We start from the raw sequence: 26,588 nt of genomic DNA, 5'->3' as shown, positions 1-26,588 counted from the left end.
TGACTGCAATTGTCATAAACTGAATTTGTTTTGTTTATGTTTTTGAAGTGAGCATTGTGTATTCGCTCATGGTGTATCTCATAAACAATAGCTGTGCAGCCATCTTCTGGACTACTGTTCCTGGAGCTAATGACCTACAGTCTTATGTGATTGAATGGGAAAACCTCAGTCAGGAAAAGAGAATGCAGTGGATATCTGTGCCACCGGACATCAGCAGATATTATATACATGGTGAGTTATGTATCAAATATGTTTGTCTAATTCCTTATCATTCATACAGTGATAAACACCGGTGAGATTGTGCTGTGCATACTCACACAAAGATGTCAATGTAATTCTGTTGCAATAACCTACATTTGACCTGAGCTCAAACTTTTCCCCCCAGCGATTGGATCCATATTAGATGCCAGCAGACTATATGAAGGCATAATTTATTACTAAAGTAAGAGCAAATAAAACAGCATCCTTCTACAGCACATTAAGTACCATAATTTTACACAGATAGTGTGACTTAGAAAGTGGCCCTCAACCAAAGAATTTGTTTGCTATATGATATTCAGCATAGCATTCAAAGATATTTTGTGGATCTTTAGTGATCACCTCATTGTGATGCAATTTGTGTAACATAAAACACCAGGGAAGCTGATATCAGAGAACTGTGTTATATACATGTATATATATGACCTGCTCATTGTGCAGAATACTCTTGTTGGCATTAATCAAGAGTTTAGATAAACCCTTAGTACATATTCCGAAACTGTGTGAATATTTTCTCCCACTTTGAGATGCTTGAAGGCGGTTGAGACAAATATATTAGTAACAACAATACAGTAATAAGTAATTAGAAATAATCTAAATGCTGAGAGTTAAAAAAAAGAAACATATATTACCTAGCTTCCCTACAATTTACAAAAATTGAAAGTAAAATTCATAATACAAAACTTCTGTAAAAGTATTTTATTTGAAAAGTCATAATGAACCAATGTCCTGGTATGACAACGTAAATTTAAAATTGTAGGCAATCCACTTATAAGACTTCAAGTGAGACTGATACAGTTAGGATCTAGGGTCTGTCATAGATTTTGCTTAGAAATTAATACTGAGTAAAGGCCATGTTTTTGTAATGTGGCTGATGGCTGTGCTCAGTTAGAATTCCATGCCTTTAGGCCCCATATGTAGGTATCTCCTGTGAGGAGAGAAATGTGGTCCATCTGTTTATGAACATGGCCATCTGGGCTCCTCATCTATAGATATATATGCTTATAGGAAGCCATCTTATGCATTTCAGTCAACTATTTCCCATGTGTAGGTGGGTCTGGGGAGTACCAGTGTCTTAGTGTGTGTACTTTAGAAATAGCAAGGGCAGTTAACAACAACTGTTTATGATGCAGAATAGTATCTGGCTTAGCAGAAGTGACTAGTAACAAGGCTAGCTTGCCAGAAGGCATAAACATATATTCTGTCTAACTGCTCACTGTGTCCAATATTGTTTTCTAATATTGATCTATGCTTGGACAAGACTATAATATGTGTGTATTAGACCTAGAAATTTCTTTCTGGCAGGGATGCATCGAAGCCAGGCAGAATCCACAGTCCTCGATATGATGAGTACAATACACTTGTCCGATAACCTGTGCTAACCCCTGGGTAGCTTGGCACAGAGTAGTCAGGCTTACCCTCATGGTCAAAGTGAAAAGTATTGGCAGAACACCCACCATCACAACATACTGTGTACGCTACAAAAAGACTCCACACCTCATGAATAAAACACCCGTCTTGGGGGGCGTAGTCTCGCCAGGAATGGAGTAGGACGCGGGTCGTGGCCGCTCCGGACCGCCGCTGCTACCAACCGCCATAAACAGCGGTGTGACGGCGGCAATTGGACCTGGGAAGCAGCCCATGGAGAGCGGAACACTGGGGGCACCAGCCTAAGGGGTCGGTGATAACTACGGAGGCTGTTTTGCACCCCACGGACGAAGAGTCGGGTGCCGGCCGTGCTGTCCGCCATTTTCTCTTCACCCAGTCTGCGCGCCCGGCGCTAGGCGGGTCCGGAGCAGAGGGGACATCGCGCTGGTGGCTGCTGAGGAGTCCTTGCCAGGGGGTCCCGGCAGTTGTGGACCCCGGACTGCGGGAGCTGTGGGAGCGGTGATCCCGAGACCCGAGCGGCGGCTGCGATCTACAGCGTCTGGACCTGGTAGGCCGGGACACTCCCGGGTGCGCTGTGAGCTTGCTGCGGGCCCGGCAGAGGCTGTTGACGGCGTTGGGTGGAGGAAGCGGCCCGGCGTGGAGGGCAGAGAGTGGTGGCCTTCTGAGGATGATGCCTGGCTGGTGCGCCTGAGAGCGCGGTGTCCGAGGAGCGCTCGCCGCCATTTTGTGTGCTGGAGTGTGTGCAGCCTGGCGGAGAGGATGGACCACGAGGCGGCTTGGTGAGAACGGCAGCTGGGGTAGAACATCGCTCCTGGTGGGCCCGGATTCTGGTGAACTGTTGCCTGCTGTCTGCTTGCCCTCCACCCTATGCGGATGCTGTGACTGTCCGGCGCCCTGCCTAACTGCACCCTAATTGGCGCTGACTCGGTGGGGGGCGCTTGCTGCACCGCGCCCTGGGGACCTGCGGCCACCGGCACTCGAGGGGGAGCTGAGGCGGATGAGCGAGCTGCCGGAGCGGGACACAGCGGATCCCGGAGCCTTGCGCTGCTGCGCCACCCCTGGAGGCTCCTCTGGGGCCCTCGACCCGGCGGCATCATCACCGCACTGGCGGCCTGGCTTGAGGCCTACTGGGGGCTACGGGAGGACGCCTCGACCTGGGGCGCTGTGGTCTGGATCTGCTTGGGGCCTGTCCAGGCCGTCAGGGGCGGGGAGAGAGGCTTGACCCCATGCTCGGGATCCCTGTCGGCCAGGGGGCGCGGACTGGGTGTTGGCAGCGGGGCCCGCGAGGGAGTGCATCGGCCGACCAGTGCCTGGGCCCTGCCTGATCTCTAGTGGATGGCCTCTGGTGGAGCCCCCTTGGATTAGTGCCTGGGCCTACAGGAGGAGAGAGGCTCACAACCCAGGCTGTCTGCTGCCCCTGGCTTCCCTAGGGGTGAGAGCCCTCTGGGGGGTGCGTTTCCCATGCCCTGTGGGGGTGATCCCCGGGCCCTGCTGATGGACTGACCATGGCCCCACCTGGTGGACCGGGACTGGAGCGGTGACTCGACGAGTGCTACAGCGCCCCCACTGCACCCCCCCGTTAGACTGAGTTGGTGGGACCATTCTTGGAGGGCAGGTTGAGTGTCCGACAGCCCTGCGCAACGCTGTGGATTGGGAGCTTGCCGCTTCCCCTCCCCTGCTGCGGAGCTTGCCGTCCTTCGCCTCGTCTCTACAGCGCTGCATCTGGAGGGCCTTCTGGAGCGCGGCGCCCTGGGTCACGACTCGTGGACTGGGTCCCCACTGCCACTCCTGGGCTACGTGGCTCAGCGGTCTGAGCTCTACGCTGAGTGGGCGTTCGAAGAGTCCAGGGTTCTCGCTCCTTCCCGTCGACACGCTGCCCTCCGGCACTCTTGCAGCATGACCCGCACGAAGCCAGGGAAAGAGCCACCCGCAGCCCCCAAAGACACCTCGGTCAAGGACTTGTGGAGCAAGCCGAGCGCGGCGTCGACGGGTGCTGCGTCGTCGGACCTTGGGGCCTCTGCTGAACCAGTCACACAATCCTTCATGGCGTCGTTCATGCAGGAGCTTAAAACAGAAATCGGGTCACTTCGCACGGAGGTCCAGGCATGTGTTAAGGAGCTGCGGAGAGACGTGGGGGAGCTCGGTGGCCGGGTCGACGACTTGGAGAAAACCTTGGATGCACGTACGGAAGACCAAGAACACCTATGGCAGCGGCTTGCCACTCTGGAAGAACAACATGTCGAGCTTCAGATCAAGCAAGAGGATTTGAAAAATAGGGGGCGCCGGAACAACATACGCATACGGGGGGTGCCAACTGGAGCAGAAGGAGCTGATATAATGTCATTCGTGGCGGACCTGCTTCATGACATCCGAGGAGATGATGATACTTCGCCGCCCACCTTGGACTGTGCACATAGGGTCTCAGGACCGTCTGGAAGGCCAGGACTTATCCCTGACATCTTGACACGGGTCCATTTCTTTGTCGAGAAAGAAGCCATTCTCGTGCGGCTAGAGACAAACCTGAAATCCTCTGTGGGGGCAAGCCCATTCAGCTGTTTCAAGATCTGGCCCCTACTACACTCCGGCGACGGCGGGAATTCCGGCCCATTACGGACAAGCTGAGGGAGCTCAACATCCGATATCAATGGGCCCATCCCTTTGCCCTCATGTTCCAGTGGGAATCTAAGCGTCGTGTGCTGCGCTCCTACCGAGAGGCGGCCCAGCTGCTTCAGATCCCGGACTCCCCGCCGGCCAGCCCCTCGCGCCGCCCTGCCAACCTCCGAGTCCCACTGAAACCACAGTGGTCCACGGTGCGCCGCCCTAGACATCCCTCCTCACCGGATGGAAGCAGATCCTCCCAGGACAAGCAAGATATCATAGAACACATAAAATCCCTGGAGGGCGGCCCGTCGCCGTCTGGATCACAAGCACCCGCTCCCAAATAAACGTTTTCACTGCGGAACCTCCTCTCTAATGGCAGCTTTGGAACTGAGATGGCTGTGGGCATGGACTGCCTGCGGCTGCCCTGATCTTTCCTCCCTCGGCGCCCTTGATGCTCTCCTCGGGGGCGCACTTCTGCCTCGTTCTTGGCGCGACACCTGTACTGCTGAGGCGGTGGTCCGGAGCAGACCCTCGACATCATGGCCTTACAGATAAGCGATGACAAGCCCCCACTCCTATTTCTGGGAGAGTGACATCTCCGGGACAGCCTGTGCCGTGGTGCCTGGCTACTCCCTAGACTGGAATAGGCTCTGCTGGCCCAGTTGGCCGATCAAATGTTCTAGTTGTTTTCCCTGTTCCTCTCCCTCTCCCTCTCCCTCCCTTCCTTTCGTCCCCTCTTGGCGGGAGGGACATGTGGGCAGGTGGCACAGTAGCATGGGAGGCGGCCCGCTAGTGGTCCTATACAAATGACTACTACACCTTCCTGGAAGATTGTCTCCCTTAATGTGAAAGGGCTCAACTCACCCAACAAGAGACGCCAAATATGGCGTTATCTGTTACTGCAGAGCCCTGACATCATTCTCCTCCAAGAAACGCACCTTCTCAAGTCCGATGTGGCTCGGATGGCACACCCACGCTTCCCCCACCAGTTCTGGTCCTCGGCTGCCACCAAGACAGCGGGGGTGGCTATCCTTTGCAGGGCGGGGATACCTCAGGGAGACTAGATGGAGATTCCCGGACCATGTTCTCCGGGACCCGGTAGATAGGGAAGAAATCCAGGCGGCCATCCTGGCATATTTTGAGGATAATGACTTACCGGGGACTCCCCTCCCCCTCCTCTGGACGCCTTCAAAGCTACGATACGGGGAACTCTCACTGCCATAGCTGTCGCGAGGGCGCGCGAGGCCCGGCTCTATGAGATCAAACTTGCGCGCGAAATTGGGACGGTTGAAAAGATGGACCAGGAGCGCTGGCTGGCGATGCACAAGCGACGCCTAGCCGTCCTTCGAGGACAGCTCCGTGCACACAGGACCAACAAGGCTGAACGCGCCCTTATGGCGCTCAAGCAGCGCTACTACGAGGGTGGAGACAAGGTGGGTTCAGTCCTGGCGCGGCGCTTGCGCACGCGAGCAGCCAAAGCCCATATAGCAAAACTGCGGAAGGCGGACGGGTCCTGGGCCATTGCGGAACCGGCAAAGCTTCAAACGTTCCGCGACTACTATGCGGCTCTATACGCTAGCGACCCGCCCGAGGCGGACCAGATCTCGGAGGCCATGGATGCATGTAACTGGGAGCCGCTGAGCAAGCGCCAATCCGAGCTTCTGGAGGACTCTATCACCCGAGCAGAAATAGCGGGTGCCCTGCACGATCTACCGCTCGGCAAAACGCCGGGCCCCGACGGGCTCCCGGTGTCGTTCTACCGCGCCTTTCTGCCGCAATTGCAGCCGTATCTTCTGCGTCTCTTCAACTCGTTCGCGGAGTCTGTCGGGCCTTCCTCGGACATGGCAATGGCTGAAATAGCCCTCATCCCGAAACCCGGGAAGGACCACACCCTTTGCTCCTCCTATCGGCCTATCGCCTTGTTAAATACGGACTTAAAACTGTACACTAAAATTCTTGCTAAACGGCTGAGTACCCACCTGCCCAACCTCATTGAGCCTGACCAGGTGGGGTTTATACATCAGCGCCAGGGCGCGGACAACGTGCGCCGCATTGCGCATATTGTTGGGAAGGCTAAGCACTGGGGGATACCGGCCTGCCTACTATCGCTGGACGCGGAAAAAGCGTTCGATCGGGTGGACTGGAACTTCCTCCGGGCGGTCCTACGGAAAGTGGGTTTGGGTCCTAAGATGGTGGCATGTATTATGGCCCCCTATATTTCACCGGTGGCCAGGGTGCGAGTCAACGGCCAGCTCACGCAACCTCTCCCCATCTGTAGAGGCACCCGGCAGGGCTGCCCCCTGTCGCCCTTGTTATTCGCCCTTGTGGTGGAACCCCTTGCCATTATGATACGACGGTCCCCGGACATCTGCAGTATATCTCTCCGTGGCGTAGAGCATAAGATCGCTCTCTTTGCGGATGACCTCCTTCTTACACTCTCCGATCCCTTACGCTCGCTACCGGCGGTGTACTCGTTGCTTCAAACCTATGAACGTGCATCCGGGCTTAAAAATAACCACGCGAAGTCCTGGGCCCTTAATTTAACGATCCCGGATGGAGAACTTACGGTGATCCGAGTGACTGTCCCGTATCAATGGGCGACCACGTCGGTGCGGTACCTGGGTCTTAACCTGACACCAGATCTAGCCACCTGGACACAGGCTAACTGGCAGGAATATAAACTCTCATTCCTGGCAGACCTACGCACGTGGAAGGCCCTGCCACTCTCCTGGCTTGGCCGACTCAACACGGTGAAAATGTCGATACTGCCGAAAATCCTCTACCTCTTCCAAACTTTGCCGACACCTATTCCGGAACACCAAGTTCAGGGGCTCCAACGCGAACTTGTCACATTTGTATGGGGGGGAAGAAACCGCGCTTTTTAAAATCCTGAAACTCCCCCGGGATAGGGGTGGACTTGCCTGTCCTAACCTCCTCGATTACTACTGGGCGTCCCACCTCCGCTTTGTGCTGGAGTGGGGGGCGTGGGAGAGCGAGAAGGTGTGGTTTCACATGGACAGGGCAGTCACTTGTCGCCCGCTATGGGACCATGCTTGGCTGCCCCGGGAGGCACGCCATCGCAGCGCTTACATGGCGGTCCCTACCAAAACGGTCCTTGAGATCTGGGACAAGGTGGCGGTTCGTAGAGGGCTGACTACTTTTCCGTCCCCTCACACCCCAATCGCTCGCAACCCGCAGTTCCCGCCGGCGTGTCGCCCACCCTTCTTCGCGAACTGGACGGAAACCGGCTGCAGGACGATCCGAGACCTGTTCGTGGGGACCACCTTAAGACCTTTGCCCAATGCCAGCGAGAGTTCGGGCTGACGGAGAGAGACAAATTTCAGTATATTCAACTACGCCACTGGATACAGTGTTTTTCTCTGACAGAGGCAGCCACGCGACCTTACACCCCGTTCGAACAGCTGGCGCGCACTTTCGGCACTTACAAGGGGTTGATCTTCCGCATATATAAGGTGCTCCAACACACGCAGCGACTGGACTCCCACCCATATCAATTGAGATGGCAAAACGTCTCTGGCTCAGGTGTTACCTCTTCCCAATGGTCAAGGCTCTGGGGGGACATCCCCAAAATCCTCCGCAGCATCCCCCAACAGGAGTCGGCCTACAAAGTGATGACACAATGGTACTACACCCCCGCTAGACTTCAAAAAATGTTCCCTAAGGCATCCCCCCTATGCTGGCGTTGCACCCAAGCGCTGGGAGATTTCATACACATCTGGTGGACGTGCCCTCTCCTGACCACCTTTTGGAAAGAGGTCCTTAGCCATATCAAAAGGGTGTTAGGGTATCCCCTGCCGGAGGACCCGCTTGTGGTTCTGTTGGGCCTTCGACCAGCCGCCTTACGGGCTATGATGGGCCGTGATCGACATCTTAGCCTCCACATGCTGGGAGCCGCGAAGCAAACAGTGGCCCTCTATTGGAAGAAACCTGATCCGCCTTCCATTAATGTGTGGTTTGCCCGACTGTGGCATGTGGTGGCGATGGAGTTTCTCACGGCGCGTCTACAACTCAGAGATACCACGTATAAGAAGCTCTGGAAGCCTTTGGTCGATCATCTGGGGCGACTAGAACATGTTAGGCTACAACCGCCACGACTCCGGGCCTTAAAGCTTTTTGATGATGTGGTGAATCCCGTGGAGCCAGGGGGTTTCTCGGGCTCTGCAGATGGTTTATAGTAATCGCCCCTCAAGGCTACCCTCCCGGACGTGAGAGCCTCGCCTCTGGAAGATTCCAACTCACAGCCATCACCGGATAGCGATAGTGGGGCCCCCACTCCTCCCTCCCCGACAGGCCTGCATTCTTCGACCCTGTACCCCCTCCTTTCCTTCCCCGTGTTCTGACCCCCCCCCCCAGTTGGTTGGTCTCATCCTTGTCAATTTTTAATGCAGGAACAGTAGCGGATAGCTTTAGCGCTGCCATAGTGCAGTGAGGATAACGCGTTTAATATTCTATTGTTATTATGTCTTGCCCTGCCTGCTGGTTACTGACCTACGCCCTGCCCTGTACATCACTGGTGACTGCTATTGGGCTTACACCTAACATAATCTAGCCACTATCAGCCTTTTCATGCTGTGCCTGCTGCAGATCACGATTGGGGGTACAGTCGAGGGTACACCTATGCGCTACTCGTTTGGATTGACATTGCATGTTGGGGCACAATACTCGCCACGGCTGAAGTGAACACTGCATTAGCCAACTGCTTGCAGGTACAACTAAGCTCTAATGGGAATTGTATAGAATGTAGGGTACCTGGGATCTTTAGGATACGGGGTCTTTGGCCCTCGAGGGCGGGATGGGTGAAGTTCGCCGAGTTCAAGCTAGCTTGGCAATGTTGCAACGGTCCAAACAATGTCTACCAAGCAGGTGGCGTACACAGGGCATGGGGTCTCTAAGGCGGGGAACTCTGCTTCTTGATGACTGTGCATGGGCCTGCTTCTTGGGCTCCTGAAAGGCCCTCCTGTTTTGCTGTATACACATCTGTCGTTGGCTATCTGTAGTTTTCTGCTGCCGGCCTATATGGTTGTAGGCGAGTAAGCTGTGTATTGCCTCTTGCACGACCTTTAAAATCAATAAACGTTGGTTTATAAAAACACCCGTCTTTTATTACACACACAGTGAAATCAAAACAACATACACATGGATATATAAACTTTACAGTCATATTCAATTTTCAAACTCTTCCATTAGCATCAGAACGGCTTGAACATGCATGTACTAGCCATAGGTATTCACTTACTCCGTTATCCCCTCAGCCTTGTAAGCAACATAAACCTATGTACGTACTTCCCTGAGGTGTTCACAATCCAAGCAATCCCTCCTGTATCAAAAGCGACAGAAACAAATATGCAGGCTATTCAGAGGTATTCCACTTTCCCAGTAACACATTAGCATAAAACACGAAATTCCCATCATAGCATACCCCATGCAGTTGTAAAGTTCAAGAAATCACAGGTTCTGTCTCCGCCTCATGACCCAGCCCCTCAGCCAATGATAGACGTTGCACCCGCTGACTGCACTTTGATTAGATTGACAGGACCACCTAAAGTGGAAGGAAACAGTTACGTGTTTTCGTCCATCAAGATTAGGTCTTCAGGCAGCAAGAAGCACCTTCATGATTGCAGGATCACTCGGTTCCAGTTACTGTATTCTCACAACAGAGGACGTTGTGGCGTGGGTTCCGGGAGAGGGAGCCGGCAACCTCAGACTAAGGCCACGATGTCAGGCAATGTATTTCTACCAATCTGGAGGTCGGAGACAGTCTATGCTGCCAGTTCTGGTCCATAGGACTTGGCATACTTCCCCCAACTCAAGCTAGCACAGGTTGCCTGTTGTAAGCTCAGCAGATTTCCCCCACACTCCTCGAACTATTCACGCTATGGTGCCTTCAAGTGGGCTGCAGATTGTTACAAGCACACTCCTCTGCACAGTGTAAATACTGTACAGGCCAGGACAGTCATTGTGCCACCCGAGCATCACTCCCACCCATTTCCACCGCACCCTGCGCGGTCCTTGCAATCTTGTGAAAAAAAGGAGATTCTTTTTGTCACTGGAATTCTCTTAGACAGGAGGCCAACATTTGGTAAAGATTCTAGATTCCTCCAAGGATACCCATGTTGAGGTTTCCTAAGCCTGGGGTATCAGATTTGCTATCTGTGATAGATGTATTGCCTGGTAATAAGACTCATCATAGACCTGTATGTAAGAGGCCAAGCCTGTGTATATGTTAACAATTTAGAAGTCTTCAAACAAGGTATCATGTTTCTTCAAATAAAGCATTTGATGTTCCTGTCTTTGTCATATAGATATTGAATTGTTACTGTCTATGGCAGCAGGCCCAGTATATAATTAAAATGTGTGGTGCTATGAATATCACAATCATCTGCATCCAACCCCAAAGTGACAATTATAGTTGGGACCAACGTCAGTAATCATTGGGTGTAAATTGTTTTGTATCATGCGCTCCTGCACTATATTGATTAGACTGCCCAAGCATGTACATTTCTCTTGTCCCTACTTAGAGTTGTGACCTGTGATGGGTTCAGAAATGCTTTGCTGTTTTTCCAGTTAATTCTATATCCTGTAATTAAAGAAGATGTGCTAATATGCTTAGAATATTTGGTAGTGAACAACGTTCTGTTAGGATGAGCATAGTATATTAGCATTTTTGACACTCCTGCTAGATTGTGAATCCCCACTATTGTTTTGCACTGCCGATGGCTGCCATAAGTGGTTTCATAACCAGTGGCAACCATAGGTGGGTAATGGGCATCCTTAGCTCGTGCTGCAATGAATAAAAATGCATTGGCAATGCAACGGTCTCGCCTTTAGGATCTTAAAAGTATTTAGCCATGCAGCACATTATCCTGGGTGTTATATTAACTCTTCTCATTTAGCCTTACACAACTGCTATAACCAGTTAAAAAGGGCATTTGTTCTCCGTGGGGCGCCATGGAAAGGGGTTAAGGTAACTGTTAGTCCCAAACTATAAAGTTTTACAAAAACCAACATGCATTGACAAAGCTAATGCATTGACAAAGTCAAAAGGCTGACCAGCTAGCTTTACAAATGAGCAAAAGTAACAATATCCACCATGGGAGTTTATTTTCACTGAACAAAACATAGTGTGGCGAGACAGCACTTTAAATTTGGTGCCCACTCAGCAAGCTTCACTGTTGTGAAGGGAAACACCACGTGGCTGTTCCCTTCCCTTCTAGGCTGAAAGATCCCTGCCATGCAGGCAGGTATTTCTAAATATAGCAAACGTTCCCCCATGATGATGATGGAGGACATGAACTGTGACACCATAGATGCCTAGTGTCTAAATAAAGTGCATAATCCTTTGGGAGGTAGGACAATCAGGATGGTCAGATGTATGGATCTTTGGGGAGGTTTGGTGTCACAGAATGGATGAACATTTTGAGGGGATTAACCCACTGAGCCATCTCAAAAAGATGCAAATTAAATATATTATAATCATCCGCTTTCAACAGCCATGCTCACACAATCATAAAAAGCATCTACAAAACCACAGTTGATATGTTCATAGTGTTTAACAGCGGCCAAAGAAGAACGGAGTTTTGCAGTGCACCCTACAGTGCAGCACTTGTTCCTTACACACGTTGACTTCAAGTTCGCCTGGAACCAAACATCCCCTGCTATATATAACAGTCTTTGACCTAATTTTGCCTGTTTGTCCAAAAGCGGCTTTTGCCACTCCCCAAAAGGTGCCTTGCTTTCCCTTCCAATCGTCAGCGACAGCAACACCTTCAGCTAAGTGTTACATCAGCCCACACCTCCAATACACTCTTACAAAGCTACAGATATGGGCTGTGTGCTTGGTTGACAAAATAAATAGGCACTGGCCAACACGAGTGTTGATCTGTTAGCTTTTTCAACATATTTATCTGTAAATCATCGTTTTAAATCAAGGAAAGAGATGTAGTTTTAAAATATTTTAATCCAACATTTCAAACTACCTATCCTGGCTATTTTTCAGTGGTAAATTCAAACTGGGGCACAGGGGTTTTTAAAAAAAACACCAAGAAAAGAAGATCTGCATTTCCTGACTCCCATGACTCTCCCAGCTTCCCATGTCACTTTCCCGGTTTCCTGCTTCCAAAACCTGTACTCCTGTTTCCTCCACCAAGTAGGGCCCGAGGTCTGCTTGTGCTCCAGGTTTTCCTAACCTGTCCCGCAATCTATTCCACAAGACATATTAGTGTTCATGCCCATTTTTTAAAGTTTTATATAGCGCGTACCCGACCCAAAGGTACTGGAGCCCAGTTACATTACAGAAGGGTACAATCATTTTTTGCAGGCAACGGGAGATGAAGTGATTTGCAGAGACTAAACAAGATGTTGAGCCGACACCAAGACTCGAACCTGGATCCCCCAGGTCCAAATTCGGCAGCTCTGGCCATTAAGTGACACACTTGCCTCGTTTTGTACTGAAGACCATGATCCGTGCACCAATCCATAACATTCTCACCCAAAAAAACGGAAGCATTTTTCCTATGAAAGTGAACTAAGACAAAAATCTTTTCATTTAAAAAGTCTTACTTCCGTGGACACAGGATGCACCTTAAGTCAACAGGACCCACTGGGCTCATGACTTAGGAATAGAAGGTCGGACATCAGCCAGGATGGATAAGGGATTGGCCATATTGGAAAAGTGAAGTGTTGTCATTTATGATAAGGAAATGTATCTCTAATACTTATAGTGAACACAAATGTAAAGAGAAGTGGATCACAAGACCAGTTTCTAAATTACATTTAATACTCGTTATTCTGAAAAACCCATCATTTTCTTCCATTCCACTGTGGCTACTGAAAACATACATGGCTACGAAAAGCGAGGATGGGAAGGGAGGGGCTAAAACAGCACAGACACCGTTGAGCCCAAAATCATTGCGGCACCGCGGTTAATAAATGCAAATGAACGGCACCGCATGAAAGGGGATACAGCAACACTAACACAGATACCATTGAGCCAAACATCATTGCAGCACTGTTAATAAATAATAAAAGCGTATGGAAGTATGCACCAAAACTGTGATGCCCGCAATAACACAATGCTAAAGAACGGCATGAGGAAGGAAGGGAGGGGCTAAAGGCAACTCGGACAGCGGCGAGCCCAAAATGACTGCTGCGCACTTAATAAATAAAGCAAAGAAATGAGTTTGCATGTATTCACAGTACTGTAAGTGAAACATTTGCACTCTGGTTTTTATTATTGTGAAATGAAGCCCCATTACTGTAGATAGTTTATCAGCCTGAGGCAAGAGAGCCCGTGATTTGTGTCTCAGGAAGCTCCAGGTGTTAACTCGCAGTGGAGTTTAGGGTGTCAGGGCGGGATGAGCTGCTTTGATTTGCCTCTTTCTGGGTGTGCTCAGGGAACAGCCGTTAACTTTGCTTTTTGGCGAACAGAAAAGAGGGATGCTGTGAACATACCCCAGACAAAGCGCGTCTTGTTATCACTGCCGCCCGTAATACCTTTTCTAATCTGAGCACACTCTGCTCCGGGGTCTCTGGTTTCGCTGGGATGGGAGGCTGCGGCAGTCCTGTGGGTGGAGAGTGCGCCCAGTCAATTAGGCACGGCTAGTCCCTGGAAGGCCAATTCAATGACAATGCGCATGCACGCAATGACACGCATGCGCACTAAAACGGCAGAACAGGGGGAGCTGAAAAAGTCCTGTATTGAAGACAAAGTGCAGAATGCGGTGGTGTAGCATGCTGGGAATGCGCATACACGCCGGGGAAGCGCTTACAAACGGGGAGCTTGAAACGACAGAACACTGGCCAGGGAGAAGTGCGGCGAGTAAAGGGGCCAGTAGCCTTGGAAGGATACAAATTATGACATAATCGTCATGAGGAGGGACTAACAAGCCTTAAACAAATCGGAAGCCAGCATTTACTGACCTAAGTCAATTACAAATATGGGCGGAGAGTGGTCGAGCGTCCACGAAGCTGCCACACTAAAGTGTATACTGCATGTCTCGAAGAGACACCGCAAGCGCTGTCTAGGCGAGACCTAAAAAGGTGTCAGGCATGAAGCCTCTGCAGATAACTTGAGCCATTAAGGTATGGGAGAGCAGTTCCTCTTGGAAGTTCCCGGTAAGCCATAGGAGGTGGGACCATGCTGTACATGGTGTTGTGCGGTTCTGCAAGGGACAAACACCACCTGTGTGGCGAACTTTCTTATTGGTCAATATCATTACCAGTATTGTGACATCCATGTTCATCAATCAATGCTTTGCTTGAGAGTGATGATAGTGTATCAGAATAATTTGCCTCTTTGTACACTTAATACATGACAGCTAGTATATGCCATTTGTTTTATTTATAAAATTCACCAAGAGTCCTTCCCCTGACATGACTATATCATAGGGAAGCTCAGTAACGATGGCTGGGATTCCTTTTTATTGATATATAACATGCTCCATGATTTTTCAGGGATCTTGCATTAACTTTAGGAGTGTTGGACCATTACAGAACCATTCTTCCTTCTCCAGTATACTTGATGTTTCTGAACTGTACAATCCCCTGTAGTAGTCAGCAAATCTGTCTGAGATTACTTGTGGGACAACTCTGAAAATGCCCTATTCATCGGTTAGGACTGGGGTTTCCATCTCTGCTTCTCTCTGTTGCAATTGATCCATAAGGAATCTGTTATCCTCGCCTTTTTCATAATGATGTCAGGATGAAAACTTTTCCCCTTTGGTGCACACAAAGAGTTGAAGGCCAACCTTGCTTTATCGAGTTCCCATCTGTTGGTGTTAGCGTGTAATTTAATATGTTTGTTTTGCATCTTAACTATTCATTCTTGGACAACCTGTTCCAATTTCTTACCTTTTTTAGATGTGCCCATATGCTCATAGAATCAGTGGGTATGTGACAGAGTCTCTGCTTTCATCTAAATGAGTTAGGAAATTATATTTTTAAAATTCTCTTTTCTTTTCTACTAGTATCCTATATTTAGAGATGTTCATACACCACTGTTAGGTGCTCTGCTAAAGTTCTATTACAACTTTAACGCTGTGGTCTGAATGGCCTCCCTTGAGTATTATGCACTCAGCGATGCAAAGGGTAAATGAGTATGAGGATAGAAAAAACAATTCAAGAAGGAATCATCTACAGGTAATAGGCATAGGAAGTGAGTTCCCCCTTGGAATTTGCCATGGTTCTCTTGCAAAAAGCAAACATAGGAAGAGGAGGTGGTTTCTAGAAGCATGTACTTCATTGTTTTTTTTCGTATGTTGTAAACTTGGTCATCAGCACCAAGATCATTTTAGTCTTGTCTGTTAATGACGTTGGATTGTTTTGGATGGTGGAGGAGAGATTGCCCTGATCTTTTTAAGACCTCTTTGCCTCATTGGACATGGTGTCTCATGTGATTCTCCTGGATCATCCAAATTCTGCCAGGATTCAAGGCACAGTGCTTAACTGTCTCTCGTCTTTTCTAAAAACAGAACAGTGGCTTCCCTCCATTACTTTGGTTGGGCTATAAAATCCACTTCCTGTGTAAGTGCCTTGGGGCTTTGTCCTGAGCCTCAGCTCTTTATTTATTTTATTTATAAAGTTTTTTTATAGAGCAAACATGACCTGTGACCGTAATGAAGTGCAGTTACGACCTAAAGACAGTAATAAAGTGCAATTACGACATAAATACAGTCCTAGAAGAATATTAAATCGAGGAGAGCGACCTCCCCAGAAGATCAGAAGAAGGTAGTTGTGGTCAACAGAATAAGATTACAACAGATAAGGTCGATCGATGTATGGTATGGTGATGACATTTAGGCCAACCATTTCTTCTTCAGGAATGTTTTCACTTCTAATTTGATGGAGGCGGGTGAGGGAATCAGACGGATTTCCTTCGGAAGAGAATTCCACATTTTTGGTCCAATGCCTGAAAAAGCTCTGTTATGCGTTTTCTTTTTGAAGAAAATGTGGTCTCAGCGGCGCAGAGCTGTTAATTCACGATGATCTGCATCTGCCAGATAGTTCTAACTTTTGTGCTAGGTATCTGGGAGTGTTGAAATGTAAGGCTTTATGGTCATGCAAGCGATTTTTGGATGAATGTGTGCTTCATAAAGGAGCCAGTTTAGGGATTTCAGGTCAGGGGAGATATGATTGTTTCTTTTTGTTCCAGTGATGAGTCTGTCCGCAGCGTTGAGAGGCCTGTAGAGGGGCCAGTTTGTATCTGGGAAGGCCACTGAGCTTGGCACTTCAGTAATCGAGCCTGGGAATGACTTGGGCTTGGACCGCACATTTAAGATCATCCTGAGGGAGGAAGGGTTTTAATTTCCTAGAATGCTCATCTGATAGTTCGCTCCTTTGGTGGCGATACTGATGTGGTTCTCTATATGCAGATGCTTGTTTAGTATAATTCCCAGTGATCTTGCAGAGTCTACAAAGTGAGGTGTACAATTGAGGGCAGTTAGATGTTTCATCCAAAGGTCGATTTTAAGATTGCGTTTGGGTGGAGTAATGAGGAGAAATTCAGTTTTGATAGGGTTAAGTTTGAGATGGTTGAGCAGAAGCCAGTTCTGAGTTTTCTGTACAAGAAAGTTGAGGGAATTGAGTTCATCAGGGGAGGAGACTTCAGGTGCAGTTGTGTGTCATCTGCATACATGTGATAATGAATGTTGGAGGATGCTAAGGAGTTTTCCAAATGTTCTACTTTAGGATTTATGTTGCCCCTCTGGCCACCGTGATTCAGTCTTTGTCTTGATGTTTAACACCTATGCTCTTGACATTCCACTTATTTTGGTTGGAATTGCAACTCTTCTTCTTCAAAAATAATTCCAATTCTCTGACTGCTAAGGCCATACCTTTTTGTGTGTTATACTATTCTTTACGCTTAAATTCCGACAAAGTAGAAGTTCTTCTATATGGTTAAACCTCATAATAGAGCCCCTGCTGCCAGCCTTCAGTACTTGGCTCTCCTACTGTTTCCAGTTCTTGTGTCCTCAATCTGGGGATCCTCATGGTCACCAGTTATACTTATCAAGTTACATTAGAAAGCTACATGGATTTTTCTGTTAAAAATTTCTACTCAAGGTCCTTCCTTTTCATTCCTTGCACACTTCAAAATCAATAGTGCAGGTTCCAATCATCTCTTTTCTAGATCACTTTTATTTGCTAAATATAGCACTCCAAACACCGTCTGAACCAGACTCCAACACATTCAGACTGTGGTAGCCAGTCTGACAGGTTTCCTGAATCATCACTCACATCCTTTAAACCATCTGTGAGCAATGGACTGGCTTGTTATTCTCAAGCACTGTATTTTAAAGTCTCTGTGTTTGCCTTAAATATGTCTATGTCCCTTCTCTACTGTACCCAAAAATTCTGTTCTTTTATGAACAATGCATAAATTATTTGTTCAAGTAATACCATTCTCCTCGTGGTACCAAGATTTGAACATTCATATTCCAGTGACATCTTTTCGGTGGTTACGGCTAAGGACTGGAAGAGACTTCCTCTTGTGCAAAGAAAAACAAATTCTCTCTTCTCCAAAACATTTTTGTGTTTAGCACCTATCCCAGTGTGGGGAGTTCTGAATCTCGCCTGCAGAGCACCCTACACATCCATAGTTCACTCATTAAACGTATATCTCTCTTCTGCTAGTCTGATCAGTTTCCAGAATTGTGAAATGTTAGAAGTTCTTCTGAACTCTGAAAACCATTTACATATTGGGTTAATCATTGTTATTATGTACTGTACTCAATGTGGACACATGAAGTACAAAACAACATAGTTTGAACTAGTATTTTATTTTTCAGGCCTCTAAAAACACAGCAAATTAATTTTCTGCATGGTTAAAATAACCCTGTGACCAATTACATTACCTACCTTAAAATGATGGCATATTCTCTGATCTTTGAATATAGCCCTTACCAAGGAGCGCACAGACACGTTTATTTTTTATTTCGGTTTATTGACATTGATAAATTGTTCACGCACATTTACACAATTCCTCGTGATTTCTCACGGAAAACTTTCTAATATCATTGCATTTTGACTGCTTTATTTTTAGATTTTCAGAAGAGTAAAATGAACTTAAACATTCTACTATTGCTGCCTTCCCACTTCCCGGCATCCCCACACAAGATAGGAATGTATTTTCTCAGGACACAACCATCTCACGACTGTTCCTTTTCCACTTCTGCTTACATTTGACACATTGGAACCACCTTCTCCCTTGATCGAACATTTTGAGCGCTCTCTGCTAGAGGGCTATGTTACATCAGCATGATCTTGGCCTATATTTGAATTTTCAGAAACAACGAAGAATTAACCGCGACTAAAATACAGTAAAATCATTTTTTAAATCATAGTTTTTCAGAGATAAGATTAGTAGTACTAGAACTTTCATTTTTATGAACCTGGAGGAGAGAATAATGTTCGATTTCATGTTTCAAATCCTTTGAGTATTGCCAAACAATGTTTCGTAAAAAAAGAAAAGAAAAACAAACACAGAATTCTACAAGTCCCAGGAGCCTAGAAATAGGTCTTCATGCATGAGTGCTGCTGTTCTATCTTTCAACCGGTTGGAGGCCATCATTTCTGCCAATTGTAAAATGTGCCTGGCTAGATGAAGAGAAAGAGCTGGAAGAGCTCTGCCTTCACGTTATTGATGCAATATTAAAAGAAAAATAGAACAGTAAATCGAGTGTGGGTGAAATGAAAGGGGAAGGAGCTCGAAACTATGACATATTATATTAAGGAATTACAATGATGTGATCGTGTTGCACATTTGCAAGTTTTCCAATGATTGGTTTAAAGGAAATATCCCTTGAAAATCTGTGTTGTGTTTTATGCCCGAGACATTAAAGTTTCCTTTTACAGAATTACAGAACGTAATCTTATATTTGTTTTATTTTAGATCACTTTATAGCTGTTGAGAAGTACCGGTTTACTCTTTATCCAGTACTAGCAGAAGGGATTTGTAAACCTAAATCAACAGATAGATTCAGCACAGGTAAATATAACAGAATTTTTGTGCCCTACCACTTGCAAAACGTTCGCATTGTTTGTGTTACAACATTAGAGAAATATTTGCGCAAAAAGCAAGTGATTGTGTAGTGTGCTCTGAATACTGGGGTTGCTTTTAATGCAAATAAATATGTCAGTGGTGCTTGGGAGGGCTAGTGTACATTTGGAGTGCCTTCTTGGATGGCTTGTTAGCTCTTCTCTCGGTTTAGTTCCCAATAGACCCCGGCTCAGACCTGAAATCTGCTACTGCTTGTGATACTAATTGGCAACCTAGTTTGTAAGACTGAAATGAAATGCTTAGCAAAATGGATCCGTATGGAAAAAGAATTGTTCTCTTGGTCCTCTGCGGTGTTATCCCTCGAGGTGTCTTGAAGCGCGTTTGGCGGGATGCTGCGGAATGCGTGCAGCAGAGATGGAAGCGCCGGTCTTGATCTTTGTATATAGATGGATGACTTCTGGTTCGCGAGCTGTCAGCCTGGCGCCCATCAAAGAACACTGCGCCTCTTGAGGAAAAAGATAAAGTGGCAATTGACCAATTGCATGTTTTGCCTTCTTAAAGCAGATTCCTCGAACCTCAAGTGAGTCATACCGTGCACTGTTAGAGTACATTGATAGAAAGAGCACCAGCACTTCACATAGCCATTAACAATTTTTGAAGAGCTTTACGATTGATGTCACTTGCTTGTCACTGTCACACGCCTTTATTCAGGCTTTGAAAATCAAAGGGACTCTGGTTGCAACACTCTGGGTCTGATAAGGTAAACGTGGACGTTTGGTCTAAATTTTACAACTTTGGGAAATCAGAAAGAGCATTTACGAGTAGTATCTTTCTGTCCGCTCTTGGGGCGGATCTTTGAAATCAAAACAACTGCCCTACCCAAAAGGGGTCCCCCAACCACCACTAGAAATGATAGAATCCTATTACTGTGTGGGAATGTAATGTTCCAAAACCCCCTCCCCTTGAAGATACACCCATACCAGCAATAAAATAACCAACTGCTCACAAGATTCTAAAAATCTATAGAATGCTGACCAGACTCCTATTTCTGCTTTTGATCATTTCAATGCTTCAAAAGTATTTACATGAAGATCTAAAGTCGGAAATCGAGATTGGAGGATCTCTGGGCGGGCAGGGGATAGTGCGTCCCAGTTGCAACACCTGGATTCTTTCGCCACTTGGGTTCTGGGGACCACTCACGGCGGACCAATTAATTGGGAACCAAACACTCCTTTTCAGCTCTTTAATTACAGGATAGCAAGACAGAGCAGTCAAAGGCTTACTCATTAGATGATTTGTGGGCTAGAAACTCAGAACTGAGCAACACAGCAAACAATACGGTCAGTGCTGTTTATATAAACATACTTTATTACTAGTAGCGGACAGCACAGGTAAGCACAGGGGGGGCGTGGTAGAGTGGGAGGGGGGGATGTGGGCAGACAATGGGATAGGTAAAATGAAATTTAAAAAAATTAATAAAACCACATACCCTGCAGTCGCTGCATCGTAGAGCGCAAGGTAAGTGGTTTTATTAATTTTTTTATTTAATTTTAGTTATCCCGTCATCTGTCGACTTCCCCCCACCCTGCCCCACCCCATCGTTTCCCTGCTCTTACCCACTCTCACTCTGACCGCCACTGTTTAATACACATCAAACTAACAAATATGTGTTACACACACGCAAATTAACAAAAATTACAAATATCTACAAACTGACAGGTGGAATTACATATGGTGACACGCTATGAAGAGCCATAGAACATACAAGGCACACACACTAAATAAGGGTCAAACGGGTCAAGTAAATGCTATACATATCCTAGAGCTGCTAGACTGCAGGCATCTGTAAAGGTCTGCGCACCAGTAAACCTTGACCCCAAAAACCACAATACCTTCCTCCCACAGCATTTGTTAAATGTATTAACAAAATGTTGGGCCTTTGTTTTTGCCAGGGTGTCACCATAACAGTCAATTATAATGGAAGTTCTTCAACCATGGGGCAATTCAATATTTCTTTTTTCTGTGTAAAGTACAATCTCTTATGTCTTGTAAATGGATGAATGCAGAAAGACTGTCATCGTCACCATTATCGTCTCAAGCTTAGATTAGTGCAATGCCTTGTATTTATAAATTGCTTAGAACTTAACCAATAGGCTTCTGCTGGTTCAAAATCAAGTGGTCAGGGCTGTCCTACTTTCCTCTCAGTTTACATCAGCTAAGACTTTACTTCAGAAGCATCACTGGCTTTCAGTGAGAAACAGAATTAATTTTATAGTCATCTGACTTGCCACAAATATATTTTTGGGTCTCCACTGAATTTGTTCAAAATGAATCTGAAGAAATATCTACCCCAGCACCACCTCTGGTCTGCTGATAATTTTTTAAGCATTTCCTGGGTTAAGAACGCCACCCATAGAGCGAAAGCTTTTTCAATACTTTTTTCTAAGCCTTAAAATGGGCTGCCTTCAGACTTTAAATCCATTTCCTCTCCACTTTACCCATTAGAAAGAGACTTGAAACTTTACTCTTCTTTTTTAGCATCATTAGGCCTTTGGGTGTAAGAGCAAGATGTACATCACAAACATAACATTGACAATCTTTCACAAGGGCACCAGAAAAGATGCACTTCATCCCATTTTCTTTGGCGTTGTCAATAAGCATTAACTTTCAAAATCCACATGTCTATAAATCATCACAACATTGAGCAATAGAGTGTTCAAATATTTCGACTATATTCACCTAGCTTGCCTAGCAACCAGAGGACCTGATAACAAAGGCTTGTGCCGTCCAAATGTCCATGCTGGGGTCAAAGCCCAGCTCCAGTCATGCCTAAAAATAGGGAAAATGTTGTGCTGGAGAGACGTTGGTTGGAAATTTTTCAAAACATACAGTGAGAACTTCTGGGGCACTGATGTGGCTCCTGGCAGGCCCCACTGCCCAGAGAAACATGTTTTGTGGTTCCCCTGGCCACCTGAGAGATACCAGTGCCACTAGCCCTGTATACAGGTCCAAAAGATTCTCTGTTAAACCTGTCAGCCCGAGGGTGGTCTTCCCCTCAGTGTTTTGCCGTCCTTTCTCCATTTTTCCTAATCTTGTTTTTGCTGGTCTTAGGATTCTGCACACTTTATCACTACTAACCAGTGAGTGCATGTGCTCATTCCTTAAAAGCATGGTAACATTACGTCTCATCCAGTTGGCCTGTTTTGATTACTTATATGTCCTTGGTAAAGTGGTACTGCAGGTACACATGGCCTGTAACTTAAATGCTACTAGTGGGCCAGCAGCACTGGTTATGCCACCCACTTAAGCATGTCTAAAGCCTGCCATTTCAACCTGCCAAAACATCCTTTTTAATACATATAAGACACTCCTAGAGTAGGCCCTACACAGCCCACAGGGCAGGGTGCAATGCATTTGAAAAAGTAGGACATGTAATTTTAACTTTTACATGTAGTGAAAAACTCTTAAATTCATTTTTCACTACTGCAAGCCTACCTCTCCTGTAGGATAACATTGGAATTACCTTATTAAGTTCAATGAACTGCAATTTCCAAATGGGAGCAGGTAACCAGTTCATGCTTGGTGTCTTTGGAATTGTAATAAAATTATTTTTTTCGTATTGACGTAGGATTTTAAATTACAATTTTGAAAATGCCACTTTTAGAAAGTTGACATTTCCCTACCATGGCCATTTAGTTGCCTGTAGCCTGTCTTTAGGTCACATGAGAGGGTGTAGCTGACAGTTGGGCTTTGTGTATTCCTCCTAGACAGTCACACACAATAGAGAGCTTTGGTTTGCCTTGATGGGCCATCACTGGCAGGATGGGAGGGCAGAGCTGGGCACAACCCTACTTACACGTGAACAGGCTGTGTCCTGCCTCCACACAAAACGCTGCATATCCCCCTGTAGTTAGTCTGGAGCTGGGTAAGGGGAGATGGATACCTAGGGACCTCAAAGGGAAACTTCTAGAAAATTCTCCCACCTTCCAGAGGAAGGGCACCAGGTATAAATATTGGACCTCAGACAGCAACTCTTCAGTACACTACTGGACCTATAGATACTCTGCCAGGAAGAAGGAGTGCTGTGCTGCTCAAAGCACTGCCACTCTGCTGAACCACTGCTCTGAAGGACTACTGCCATGCTGAGCTGACCTGACCTGCTGCCCTCTTACCTGGGTGAGATGGATTTGACCTGCATCTGTTGAACTCAGCCCACCAGAGTGACTCCAAGAACTAGTTGACTGGCCCCCTGACTAGAGCCTCAGGCACAGAAGGCTCAAATAACCTTGACCCAGCACTTGGACTCTACCATCTGTGAGTCTACCCTGCCAACTGGTGCCACCCCAGTTCTGGGCCCTTGGAAGTGGCCCTAATGTGCTCTGCCAGCCTCTGTGGATCCATCGGACCCACCGCTACTCGTCTGCTGCACAGAGCGATTCCAAACAGCAACTACGCATCGTCAGGTGCTGCGCACATCACCCCGCGACAGGTGCTCACCTGCCTCATTGACGGCAGCCTCAAAGACGACATAGGTTCTCTCATCGCAGCCTCACAGCTCCTCGGAACAGACACATCTCCTTGATTGCGCAATGCATGGTCAACACCAGACTTCACATCACAAGCCCTCTTCGACGGGAGCCTCGATGATGCATGGCCTTGCATCGCAGCTGTGCATCAGAACTGATGCATTGCTTAAGGTGGGTGACACATCTTCGGCACGGATCCTTGCAACACCCCACAAACCAGGACTTATGGAACTATGTTCAGAAGGCCTAACTGGTTTGGCACTACCAGAAATCCACAGTTGGCGTTTTGTGCTCTTTGGTTCTGTTCTTACTGAAATCTTAAAACCTGCATATCTCCATTTTACTAATTTGACTTTTGTTGTGTTTTGGTCTTGTTTTATTTAGTCGGAATGACTCTATTTTTCTAAACCTGTTCTGGGATGCTTTTGTGCTGTGTTATGCTGTGGTTTCACTGTGTTACTGGTTAAAGTGTTGCAAAAATAAATTCTACATTGCCTCTAAGTTAAGCATAATTGCTCTGTGTCAAGCTATCAGAGGGCTGAGCGCAGATGAATTTAGGGTTGCTTGTGACTTCACACTGAGAAAAATTGTGGTTGCTTCTCAAGAAGGGTTAAACCCCCTCAACAAGTAAGTCAATTTTTTACAGTCCCAAAAAGTAAAATCCGGGAGTCGTCCAGGCAGGATATAATCCATTTAAAGTCCATACTTTCCTTTATGCAATTCTTTCTTCCCTCAAAGTCTGTACCTTATGCAGGAATTTAAAAGTGAAGATGGAGAGTTCAAGCAGATGGGTGCCTCTGCCCAACCCAAAGATGCTATATAAGCCCTTCACTGCTGACAGACACTTTGAAGGAGCAGCTTTTGGCTTAAACAGCATTTTGAGTATTATATCTTGGATAACTGACACTAAAAAAATAGTTCTTTCCTTTCAAGACTTAAAATGGAGATCTTGGTGTGATGGGAGACAGTGTTCTGCCTATTTCCCCTCTATCCCTGTGGGAAGGGCATGCACAGGCTTGTCAGTGAAATGTCGTCTAATCACTTCATGCTGATTTCTGCACCCGCCTCTTCCTCCGGGCCAGAAGATGGCTAATCACATCCAAATAGACCTATGGATTGGGGGTAGCTGTGATTTGCCAGCTAGCCAACAGAGTCATTAACATGGCCTATCAGAATCTAATTAAGCATTTAACAAAAAATTGGCTCAGGCAAATAGCATACCTTCCAAAGTACATAATGGAGCACGAGAATGGTCAAAGTGATCGTTTATTTGGACTTTGGAGCTTTATAAACATATGTAGTGCTGTTAGTCATTTTTCTAGGTTGAGGCAATCTAAAATTAATACTCAGGACAGATTTCACTTACAGTGGGAAAATAGCGAAGCTCCCCAGACCTACAGTAAAGCACTACAAATACATTCTGGTGAAAAAGAAATGAAGATTTGGCCTCATGATCTGAAGCCTCCGGGACATAAAAAACTTCTAACAACCTTGCATCTGCAACTGGACTCTGCAATCTGTGGGTCTATTCTGGCAAGAGGTGACACTCCAGTCCTGGACCCTTGGAAGTGGGCCTAAGGTGCTTACCAGAGAACCGACGCATCTTCTCTGCTGAGCAGCGCTTCCTCTAGCCGAACTGATGCATCTCCTAGACAGAGTGGCGCATCCTCGAGCAGAACTAACGCATTGCTGCTGCATGGATTGGGCCCAGTGTAGAAGGTTCGCATCATCCTCCTATTTTTGGAATCGATGTGTCGCTGACAGTGTGGTGCATCTCCATCCCAGTTCCCTGCATCCCATGTCGATTGCAGCTCGGCGATGCTGGCCTCAACATCGCAGCTTCGCAGCTCTTCCAAACCAGCGCATTGCCTTGGCTGCACAACGCATCCTTGATGCCTGGACATCGCATCGCAAGCCCCCGTTGATGGGATCCTCAATCACAATGCAACAGGACATTTCACCCTAGCCTCACCGCATCTCGGAACCAACACATCTCTTCGATGATGCGATGCTTCTTCACCTCGGATCTATGCAAATCTCCGTAATCAGGATTTAAGGTACTTTGTTCAGTGGCCCTGACCTGGTCCCTGTAGCTGGCCAGCACTTCATCGCGGTTGGCCTAAACTTGTGTCTTTGTCCCGGTCTGGCATGACCAGATATATAACTTGTTGGCGCTTTGTGCTATTTGGTGCTATTTTAACCTAAATGTTTGAAATTCAATCTCTCCAGTTTCCCTGATTGGATTGTTGTAATTTGGATCTTGTTTTATTTATTAAATATTCTCTATTTTTCTGAACCTGGTGTTGGTTCTTTTTTAATGGTGTTTGTTAGACCTGTCAGCCCTTTGGGTGTCCCTCCTCATCATTATTTATTTTGTCCCACTTCTGCCTCAAACCCTGTTATAATTTTTCCTTTTTGGGAACCACCAGACTTTTTAGTGTTGATGCAGGGTCAGGGAGCCATTTTCCCTACCCCTGGAACTTCTGTCTGAGGGCCTGAGACACAAAATGGTGGCCACCCATTGTCACCTGTAACATCACCAGAACCCACTGGAGGTTTCTAGAACCTTCTGTAACATTCTAGAACCCTGTGACAGTGGGAGGCAGTTTAGAATGTTGGGAGGCCATCTCAGAGTGGCAGTTGGCAACTGACTGGAGAAGAGAGAGGACAGATATAGAAGGAGGTCGGAGTAAGGCAGCAGGGGTGGAAACCAGTGCTTGGAGTGGGGTCCAGAAACCCACCCTTGATGCTAGTCCCTACTGACCAAGCCCAGCCTAAAGCCCTGTGTGGGACCAAGA

The 26,588-nt window shown here is 47.1% G+C and overlaps 1 protein-coding gene across 1 annotated transcript in view; it reads left to right on the top strand.

Moving 5' to 3' along the window:
• The window catches only part of LEPR (leptin receptor), a 943,611-nt gene that overhangs the window by 870,750 nt on the left and 46,273 nt on the right, over nt 1–26,588 (top strand). Inside the window, exons 15-16 of the mRNA XM_085602358.1 lie at nt 49–231; nt 19,157–19,252. Coding sequence (XP_085458484.1) covers nt 49–231; nt 19,157–19,252 — 279 coding nt within the window. The remainder of the gene's footprint in view (nt 1–48; nt 232–19,156; nt 19,253–26,588) is intronic.

This window comes from Triturus cristatus, chromosome 4_2 (assembly GCF_964204655.1).
Source record: "Triturus cristatus chromosome 4_2, aTriCri1.1, whole genome shotgun sequence".
Lineage (NCBI taxonomy): Eukaryota > Metazoa > Chordata > Amphibia > Caudata > Salamandridae > Triturus > Triturus cristatus.
Note: the sequence above shows the minus strand (reverse complement) of the source record. Positions and strands in the feature narration are given on the sequence as shown.